Below are 11207 nucleotides of genomic sequence, written 5' to 3' on the forward strand. Positions count from 1 at the left end.
TAGAAGAAAAAAAAAAAAATATAGGACAGACCGGTCAGTCTCTGACAGACAGAGCCCCGCCCTCATTTCCTGGCTGGAGAACATCCAGCATCATCTGGTTCTTTCCTCCCCAGCTTAATTATCCCTGGCCCCACCCCTTTCTTCCATTTCAGTTCTTTCGACAATGGAGGTGTGGCATCCATGTGGGCAGTCTGCATGCAAATACAGCCTGCCCTAGGAATGCCCCACTCCGCCAGACCGACGTTCCCCCCTTTCCTCTACCCTCATCCATTCACAAACACCTTTACCCTGGTCACACAATGCAAGGCGCTCTGTGACTGCTGAGGGGAGATGAGGGGTGGTTAGAAAGGATTTCCCCTTGTCCATTCACAGAACGCCTTGTATTGTGCGACCAGAATAAAAAGGTGTTTTGTGAATAGAGGAGAGGGCAACTAAAAGGGTGAGTGAATGGTACAATCTCTGCACGTACAAGATTCGGAACGGTCAGTCGCTGGACCAGGAGAAGAGGACGGTGTGTGATATCATTTCTACAGCCACCAGCAAACACTTCATTGGGGTCTTACTAATAATAACAATAATAATATAAAATGTAAACAAAGTTCCACTTCAATGGAAAAACAAAAAAAATAGACATGTTAGCGCCCCTCCCCCCTCCCCCTCTACCAAGAAGATCGCTGTGTTGCAGCTCCTTCCCCTCCGATGTCTTCTACGATACATTTTATTTGTTCCACAAAAAGCAACTATGTGACTCCGATCACTCAAAGTTCCCCGGAAACAATTCAATGTCCCCCTCCCCTCCTCTACAGTCACACGGCTCATATCGTTACCTGAAGAACAATACAAACTTATAGGCAAGAAGAGGAAGAGAGCGACGGAAGGAACACCATCGTGTCTGACGGCTACTTTGTTTCTAACAATAGGATTCATTTTGCTGACTTGACTATAATGAGATACTAAAAGAATGACAGGACTGTATGGGAGAGAAGAGGCGGAACAGAGGAGGAAGAGGAGGAAGAGAAGATGAACAGAGCAACGGAGAAACATTGGGATCTACAGTATAGAATATCAAAAGATTCTGAGAATCTGGAGAAATCTCTGTGTGAAGGGATGGAGGCCCAAACCCAATATTGGATGGCGGTGATCTTCGGGTCCTCAGACGGCACTGCAGTAAAACCAGACATGATTGTGTGATGGACATCCCTGCACGAGCTCAGGAATACTGCCTGGGAACACAGATCGCCGTGCCATTCAAAAATCCAGAAACACCGCCGTCTTCTCTGGTTCTGTTTCCAAGTGGAAAACTGTGCTCTGGGCCAAAGCTCATTTAAAATGGTCTGTTGCAAAGTAAAAAGTGGTTCTCTGGGCCAAAGCTCATTTAAATGGTCTGTTGCCAAGTGGAAAACTGCTCTCTGGTCAAGAGTTTTGTTAAAATGGTCTGTTGCAAAGTAAAAAGCGGTTCTCTGGGCCAAAGCTCATTTAAAATGGTCTGTTGCAAAGTGGAAAACTGTGCTCTGGGCCAAAGCTCATTTAAAATGGTCTGTTGCAAAGTGAAAAACTGTTTTCTGGTCAAGAGTTTGTTTAAAATGGTCTGTTGCAAAGTAAAAAGTGGTTCTCTGGGCCAAAGCTCATTTAAAATGGTCTGTTGCCAAGTGGAAAACTGCTCTCTGGTCAAGAGTTTTGTTTAAAATGGTCTGTTGCAAAGTAAAAAGCGGTTCTCTGGGCCAAAGCTCATTTAAAGCCGGAGGTCCACCCTAAAGTGGACCTTCCGCTCATTGGAACCCTCCCCCCCTCCGGCGCCACAATTGTCACCTTTCGGGGGGGGGGGGGTGCAGGTACCTAAACAGTGCAGGTATCTGCACCCACTTCCGGCGTAGATTCTGCAGAAGGTACGCCCCTTTCTGCAGAATCTACGCCCCTTTCCGAAAGTCCCCCGCTGCCTGCTGAGAAACACACGGATCCCAGAGACAGCGGGGGCCATCCTTACTGCACAGCGCGACTCGCGCATGCGCAGTAGGGAACAGGGAAATGAAGCTGAAAGGCACCACTTCCTGATTCCCATACCCAAGATGGCGGCGGCAGCACCCGAGAGACGATCGAGTGATCGACTTCGGGTTCCGACATCGCGGGGCGCGCTGGGCGGGTAAGTGTCACTATTTTAAAAGTCAGCAGCTGCAGTATTTGTAGCTGCTGGCTTTAAAAAAAAAAAAAAAAAAAAAAAAAAAAAAACGGCGGACTGCCGCTTTAAAATGGTCTGTTGCAAAGTAAAAACGGTTCTCTGTGCCAAAGCTCGTTTAAAATGGTCTGTTGCAAAGTGGAAAACTGCTCTCTGGGCAAGAGTTTTAAAGAAACTGTCTGTTGCAAAGTAAAAAAAAAACGGTTCTCTGGGCCAAAGCTCATTTAAAATGGTCTGTTGCCAAGTGAAAAAGGGTTATATGGTCAGACAAATGGAAATTTGACATTCTTTTTGGTCACCATGTCCTCTGACTAAAGAGGAGAGGATACTTTCTGGCTTATCAGGACTCAGTTTAATAGCGGGGGGAAGCATTTACGTGCACGGAATGGGCAGCTTGTACATCTAGAAGGGCACCAACAATGCTGAAAGATAGATCCAGGTGTTAGAGCGGCATATCCTCCCATCCGGAGGGCATCTTTTTCAGGGAAGGCCTTCAGCAGGACCATGCTAAACCACATACTGCATCTATGGCAACAGCATGGCTTCCTAGTAGAAGAGTCCGGGGGCTTAACTGGCTGCCTGCAGTCCAGACCTTTCATCAATATATTTGGTGCATATCGAAATGAAAAATACAACAAAGAAGACCGGGGACTGTTGAGCAGTTAGAATCCCATATCAGGCAAGAATGGGACAACATTCCTCTCCCAAAACTCTGGCAATTGCTCTCCTCACTTTCCAGACCTTTGCAGAGCGTTGGTAATAGAAGAGGGGAAGGCTTCACCGTGCTGAACATGGCCCCGCCCCCCAACTTTTTTGAGACATGTTGCTGCCATCAATTTCACAATCCCCTCTTTTTCCTAAAATGGTCCATTTTCTCTGTTCAAACATTTGATATGTTTTCTATTGTGAATAAAATATGGATTTAGGAGATTTGCAGAGCATTGCATTCTGTTTTTATGCAGATTTTATACACACCGCCCCAACTATTTTGGAATTGGGGGTGTACTTGATATGGGGAATTCATGACCAGAATACGAGGACCCTGCGAGGACTGAACAACGTGTCTGAACTAGAAGATGAAGCCTCTCTTCCTCATGTGGATGATTATTAGTTTTTGCGTTGCCTGCCGGGGGCGTCGGTGTCGGGGGGAAGGGTGACCTCCGCAGTATGCGATCTACAGGAGCGCAGCAGTGCCAGCGAGGAGGGATTGGACGCCGTCCCGCAGAAAAAAGGTGGATGCGAGGGCAGTGGAAACTCTAGAGGACAATGGAGGGGCCGAGGACGGGTGGCTCCAGGGAATTCTAGAAATGCGCGGCTCTTTGTTGACTCCCCTCCCTCCTCGCTGAATAATTCTGCTGGAATTGGCTCCTTCAGATCACGCTGTGCCGGGCTGTGTGGCCCCGAGCCAAGAAAGGCAAAAAGAATAAACACAGAGCCGTCCGAGACAAAAGGAGCATCCAACATCGGGACCAGCCGAGTGAGGAGCGGAGGACTGGAGGCTGGAGAGAAATGTGCGCAGCCAACTGACCCCTCCCCCAAATCCAGGTCACCCCAATACACTGCCAGGGCTTAACACCCAACCGAAATCCTCCAAACACTCCAGGTGTCAAAGTCGTATAGTAGCCACAGCCTGAGCAAAAAAAATAAACTGTCCCCTGCCAGCAAGCCACAGAGGAAGACCCTTGCTCTCAGGCTAAGGAAGCAGTGGTCTCTGCAGAGGTACAACACAGTCTGCGGTATTCTGGCAGGGGACAGGTGTTTTTGCTCAGACTGTGTTGTACCTCTGCAGAGAGACCGCTGCTTCCTTAGCCAGAGAGCAAGGGTCTTTCTCTGCAGTATTCTGGCAGGGAACAGGCGTTTTTGCTCAGAGAAAGACCCTTGCCCTTGGCTAAGGAAGCAGTGGTCTTTCTGCAGAGGTAAAACACAGTCTGGGAAAAAAAAAAAAATAAATAAATAAAAAAAGCCCATCCCCTGCCAGCACGCTGCAGAGAAAGTTTTTCTCCCTGGCTAGGGAAGCAGTGGTCTCTCTGCCAAAGGTGGAATACAGTCTCAGGAGAAAAAATAAATAAATACAGTCCCTGCCAGCATGCCACAGAGGAAGACCTTGCTCTCTGGATAAGAAAGCAGTGGTCTCTCTGCAGGGGTATAACGCAGTCTGAGCAAAAAATAAATAAAAAAAAAACCTGTCCCCTGCCAGGATGCTGCAGTGAAAGACCCTTGCGCCCTGGCTAAGGAAGCAGTGGTCTCTCTACAGAGGTATGACACAGGGGGGGGGGGGGGGGGGGGGGGGGGGGGCGGAGAAAGTAAAATGGCAATGGTTAGACAGAAGTGGTATAGATTTAAGTGAGGGAGCCCATATGTATCGTCGTCCAGCTGTCATTCTGGGGCCCCCGGAGAGGATAGGGGCCCTAAGCAAATTTCCCAGTCTGCCCCCCTCCAATGCTGCCTCTGTGGAGGATTTATGATGGTCGAGCGTTCACACGCCGCGATCCCCGGGGCAGAACGCAGCTGTTATGAATCATCTGGATGTTTTTATTGGATTGTTTTATTGCCGTATAAAAATGATTTTATTGGATCTTTCACAGATTTTCCCAGCCAAAACCTGCCGAGATGTTCAGCGACTGGACTCCTCCCCCTGCGACACCTTCAGAGTCGCTCACACTGGACTCCTCCCCCCGCGAACACCTTCAGAGTCGCTCACACTGGACTCCTCCCCCCGCGAACACCTTCAGAGTCGCTCACACTGGACTCCTCCCCCTCGCGAACACCTTCAGAGTCGCTCACACTGGACTCCTCCCCCCCGCGAACACCTTCAGAGTCGCTCACACTGGACTCCTCCCCCCCGCGAACACCTTCAGAGTCGCTCACACTGGACTCCTCCCCCTCGCGAACACCTTCAGAGTCGCTCACACTGGACTCCTCCCCCCCTGCGAACACCTTCAGAGTCGCTCACACTGCACCCCCCACCCCCTGCGAACACCTTCAGAGTCGCTCACACTGACTCCTCCCCCCCCTGCGAACACCTTCAGAGTCGCTCACACTGCACCCCCCCCCCCCCGCGAACACCTTCAGAGTCGCTCACACTGCACCCCCCCCCCCCCCTGCGAACACCTTCAGAGTCGCTCACACTGCACCCCCCCCCCCCTGCGAACACCTTCAGAGTCGCTCACACGGGACTCCTCCCCCCGCGACACGGTCAGAGTCGCTCACACTGAACTCTCCCCCGCGACACGGTCAGAGTCGCTCACACTGGACTCCTCCCCCCCGCGACACGGACAGAGTCGCTCACACTAAACTCCTCCTCCCCGCGACACGGACAGAGTCGCTCACACTGAACTCCTCCCCCCGCGACACGGTCAGAGTCGCTCACACTGGACTCCTCCCCCCCGCAAACACCTTCAGAGTCGCTCACACTGAACTCCTCCCCCCTGTGAACACCTTCAGATCGCTCACACTGGACTCCTCCCCCGCGATACGGCAGAGTCGCTCACACTGAACTCCTCCCCCCCGCGACACGGTCAGAGTCGCTCACACTGGACTCCTCCCCCCCCCGCAAACACCTTCAGAGTTGCTCACACTGAACTCCTCCCCCCTGTGAACACCTTCAGAGTCGCTCACACTGGACTCCTCCCCCCGCGATACGGTCAGAGTCGCTCACACTGAACTCCTCCCCCCAGCGACACGGTCAGAGTCGCTCACACTTTACTCCTCCCCCCCGCGACACGGACAGAGTCGCTCACACTGGACTCCTCCCCCCGCGACACGGACAGAGTTGCTCACACTGAACTCCTCCCCCCCGCTCACACCTTCAGAGTCACTCACACTGAACTCCTCCCCCCGCGATGCGGTCAGAGTCGCTCACACTGACTCCTCCCCCCGCGACGAGGTCAGAGTCGCTCACACTGGACTCCTCCCCCCGCGGACGCGGTCAGAGTCGCTCACACTGGACTCCTCCCCCCGCGGACGCGGTCAGAGTCGCTCACACTGGACTCCTCCCCCGCGACACCTTCAGAGTCGCTCACACTGGACTCCTCCCCCGCGACACGGCCAGAGTCGCTCACACTGAACTCCTCCCCCCGCGACACGGTCAGAGTCGCTCACACTGGACTCCTCCCCCGCGACACACGCGTTTGGTGCTGACATCACGTTTTCAGGTTCCCGTTTTGACTTTCTGATAAGTCTGTATTGGTTAGACGCACAATATTCCCCCCATTGATCCTCCTATCAGTGAACTGCTACAAATATCCTTCAAGATAAACCGGATACATTCCGAATAGAGATCAATAATTATAAAACTGACACTGATAACCAATGAGCAGCGAGTATCAATAATACAAAGTTACAGCGACCACAAAGTGCATCAATCGATCAATAACGTCCTGGTCTCTGTACATCTTAGTGACCGCTCCTTCCTCAGATCATTATTGATCGATAGACTTTGCGTTGGATGTAACATTGTATCATTTAGGTATTAGGACTCCTTCCACGCTGGGGCTGCCTTAGTGCCCCTCTGAAGAGCGATTCCCACTCCAAGGAGGGTTTGGAATCTTCCCCCCAGAGTTCAGCCCCCATCTGCCGGTGACACTCACCCGGTGCAGGGGTTGTTCTGATATTTGGGGGCCGTATAGGAGACGGAGAGACGTTCTTGTCTACGAAAGTGCCGAATCCAGCCGGAAGTTGCTGGTGAGTTTCGCCATCTCCTCGGCCAGCCGCGTCCCCAGATTCCGGATATTCTCCAGATCGTCTTCATGGACAGAGACAAATCCATCAGGTAATAGAGATCCACGGGTAGTCCTCCACCTGCCTCACCTGCACCTTAAAGGAGGCCGCCGCACCTGGAGGGGAGAGAGGAGCCGGGAACCTCAGGAGGCCAAGAAATGAAAAATACATCCGAAAAACATTTCACCAAGTGATGAGATTATTAGACTTGTGTATTTACCTGGGTGAAGGACCACCTGACTCTGCACCACCCAACCAGCTCTGGAATTGTGGTAGTGAGGAAGACTTATTTTGCTTAATCCAGGTAAGCATCCCTGTGCTGAGTTCCCGGGTCTGTACACCCGCTGTGCCATTATGAGGGCTTCCCACCATCCCTGTGCTGAGTTCCAGGGTCTGTACACCCGCTGTGCCCATTATGAGGGGTTCCCACCATCCCTGTGCTGAGTTCCCGGGTCTGTACACCCGCTGTGCCCATTATGAGGGGTTCCCACCATCCCTGTGCTGAGTTCCAGGTCTGTACACCCGCTGTGCCCATTATGAGGGCTTCCCACCATCCCTGTGCTGAGTTCCCCGGGTCTGTACACCCGCTGTGCCCATTATGAGGGGTTCCCACCATCCCTGTGCTGAGTTCCCAGGTCTGTACACCCGCTGTGCCCATTATGAGGGGGTTCCCACCATCCCTGTGCTGAGTTCCCGGGTCTGTACACCCGCTGTGCCCATTATGATGGGTTCTCACCATCCCTGTGCTGAGTTCCTGGGTCTGTACACCCGCTGTACCCATTATGAGGGGTTCCCACCATCCTGTGCCGAGATCCCGGGACTGTACACCCGCTGTGCCCATTATGAGGGGTTCCCACCATCCCTGTGCCGAGATCCCGGGTCTGTACACCCGCTGTGCCCATTATGAGGGGTTCTCACCATCCCTGTGCTGATTTCCCGGATCTGTACACCCGCTGTGCCCATTATGAGGGGTTCCCACCATCCCTGTGCTGAGTTCCCGGGTCTGTACACCCGCTGGGCCCATTATGAGGGGTTCCCACCATCCCTGTGCCGAGTTCCGGGGTCTGTACACCCGCTGTGCCCATTATGAGGGGTTCCCACCATCCCTGTGCCATGTTCCCGGGTCTGTACACCCACTGTGCCCATTATGAGGAGTTCCCACCATCCCTGTGCTGAGTTCCCGGGTCTGTACACCCGCTGTGCCCATTATGAGGGGTTCCCACCATCCCTGTGCTGAGTTCCCGGGTCTGTACACCCGCTGTGCCCATTATGAGGGGTTTCCACCATCCCTGTGCTGAGTTCCCGGGTCTGTACACCCGCTGTGCCCATTATGAGGAGTTCCCACCATCCCTGTGCTGAGTTCCTGGGTCTGTACACCCGCTGTGCCCATTATGAGGGGATCCCACCATCCCTGTGCTGAGTTCCCGGGTCTGTACACCCGCTGTGCCCATTATGAGGGGTTCCCACCATCCCTGTGCTGAGTTCCCGGGTCTGTACACCCGCTGTGCCCATTATGAGGAGTTCCCACCATCCCTGTGCTGAGTTCCCGGGTCTGTACACCTGCTGTGCCCATTATGAGGGGTTCCCACCATCCCTGTGCTGAGTTCCCGGGTCTGTACACCCGCTGTGCCCATTATGAGGAGTTCCCACCATCCCATGTGCTGAGTTCCCGGGTCTGTACACCCGCTGTGCCCATTATGAGGGGTTCTCACCATCCCTGTGCTGAGTTCCCGGGTCTGTACACCCGTTGTGCCCATTATGAGGGGTTCCCACCATCCCTGTGCTGAGTTCCCGGGTCTGTACACCCCGCTGTGCCCATTATGAGGGGTTCCCACCATCCCTGTGCTGAGTTCCTGGGTCTGTACACCCGCTGTGCCCATTATGAGGGGTTCCCACCATCCCTGTGCTGAGTTCCCGGGTCTGTACACCCGCTGTGCCCATTATGAGGAGTTCCCACCATCCCTGTGCTGAGTTCCCGGGTCTGTACACCTGCTGTGCCCATTATGAGGGGTTCCCACCATCCCTGTGCTGAGTTCTGGGGTCTGTACACCCGCTGTGCCCATTATGAGGGGTTCCCACCATCCCTGTGCTGAATGTTTGTTTTATATGATGAAGAATACAAGGATTACAGCCATCACACCACAGCTCTGCTCAGGATATAATTGTAGGTGGAGCAGCTCCATTAATGACATCTCTGGTCAGCAGGTAAGGGTTTGAGGTCGGGGGGGGGGGGGGGGGGGGGTATCTATAGGGTGAGATTTACAGGAATACTCCATGTTGGGTGGGGTGTTGGTCCAATCTCGGTAGTTTGGTGGGGGGTGTCACTGACCTGGTCGCAGGGACATGGAGAGGCTCTGCGGGGTAACCTGGATGATGTCGGACTGCGATGACCCGGAGCCTTTGCTGCTGAGGGGGAGCCTCTTCGTCACCCGGACTCTGCTGTGGGGACCCTCGATGTACTCCGCCCGCACCCCTTCCCCAGGAGATTCTCCATCAGGTCCACATCGCGACACCACCGCCTGCGAGCCGCCAAACGTCTAGCGGGGGAGGGGAACAAAATCCACATTATATTATTACACTTCTATTGTCAGCATCATCTCCATTAATGTTCATTGTTACTGCTGAGAGAGAGCAAAAGGATACTTATTATATACATTATAGATTATTATATTATTATATATTATAGATTATTATATTATATACACTTCTATGTCTAATGACATTACATTGTAACTGCTGATAAAACAAAGTAGAATTTATTCCACACTTTATATATTATCTACACTTCTATTACGAAAATCATTTCCACTAATAAAATGACATTGTTACTGCGGATAACACGAGTTGTACAAACTGACTGTAGACTGCACTGTCCACTGTTAACTCTTTCCTGTGGAGACCGGAAGTTCAGGAAGCAGCACAGAGAGAGCAGGAGCCAGCAGCATTGAAATTTGTAAACTGCAAATTTTGGGGAGGAATTATAACTAAAAGTTTACTGAGAAATGTTTTTTTTTTTTTAATTGTAAAAAATGCAGAGGGTTCAATACTACACATAGCAGAGGAGGTGGCGGATATATGACCGGAGATAATCCAGAAAGGAGAATGAAGAAATGAATACAAATATTTACAACGTGTCCAATTCTTCACTATGGGGGTTCAGTAAAAGACACCACTAATCACAGCAGCCAATGAAATCTTGCCAAAGCCTCATTTGTGGTGTCTGTAGTTCCCTATGGCTTGTAGGTTTATCCCTTCACAAGGCTCTCTATGGACAGACTCTCTACATGCGGGCTCTATATAGGCAAGCTCCCTATGCTCAGGCTCCCTATGAACAGGCTCCCTCTATGCTCAGGCTCTGTATGAATAGGCTCCCTCTATGCGCAGGCTCAGGATCCCTCTATGCGCAGGCTCAGGATCCCTCTATGCGCAGGCTCAGGATCCCTCTATGCGCAGGCTCAGGATCCCTCTATGCGCAGGCTCAGGATCCCTCTATGCGCAGGCTCAGGATCCCTCTATGCGCAGGCTCAGGATCCCTCTATGCGCAGGCTCCCTCTGTGAGCAGGTTCAGGATCCCTCTATGCGCAGCTCCCTCTGTGAGCAGGTTCAGGATCCCTCTATGCGCAGGCTCCCTCTGTGAGCAGGTTCAGGATCCCTCTATGTACAGGCTCCCTCTATGAGCAGGCTCAGGATCCCTCTACAAGCAGGCTCCCTCTATGAGCAGGCTCAGCATCCCTCTATGCACAGGCTCCCTATGCTCAGGCTCAGGCTCCCTCTATGAGCAGGATCCCTCTATGCTCAGGCTCAGGATCCCTCTATGAGCAGGATCCCTCTATGCGCAGGCTCCCTATGCTCAGGCTCAGATCCCTCTATGAGCAGGATCCCTCTATGCTCAGGCTCTATGCTCAGGCTCCCTCTATGAGCAGGATCCCTCTATGGGCAGGCTCCCTATGCTCAGGCTCAGGATCCCTCTATGAGCAGGATCCCTCTATGCTCAGGCTCTATGCCTCAGGCTCCCTCTATGAGCAGGATCCCTATGCTCAGGATCCCTCTATGCGCAGGCTCCCTATGCTCAGGCTCAGGATCCCTCTATGAGCAGGATCCCTCTATGTTCAGGCTCCCTCTATGAGCAGGATCCCTCTATGCTCAGGCTCCCTCTATGAGCAGGATCCCTCTATGCTCAGGCTCAGGATCCCTCTATGCTCAGGCTCAGGATCCCTCTATGCTCAGGCTCAGGATCCCTCTATGCTCAGGCTCAGGATCCCTCTATGCGCAGGCTCCCTATGCCCAGGCTCAGGATCCCTCTATGCTCAGGATC

At 52.6% G+C, this 11207-nt stretch overlaps 1 protein-coding gene across 1 annotated transcript in view; it reads right to left on the reverse strand.

Moving 5' to 3' along the window:
• The window catches only part of ITGB5 (integrin subunit beta 5), a gene marked incomplete at its 3' end in the record, with an annotated part of 53062 nt that extends 43703 nt beyond the window's left edge, over positions 1-9359 (reverse strand). Inside the window, 2 exon segments of the mRNA XM_077449740.1 lie at positions 6763-7008; positions 9222-9359. Coding sequence (XP_077305866.1) covers positions 6763-6941 — 179 coding nt within the window.
• Between the last annotated feature and the right edge of the window lie 1848 nt (positions 9360-11207).

The sequence above is a fragment of the Lithobates pipiens genome, unplaced genomic scaffold (assembly GCF_037356315.1).
Source record: "Lithobates pipiens isolate NorthernLeopardFrog02 unplaced genomic scaffold, aLitPip1_a1.2 Scaffold_22, whole genome shotgun sequence".
Lineage (NCBI taxonomy): Eukaryota > Metazoa > Chordata > Amphibia > Anura > Ranidae > Lithobates > Lithobates pipiens.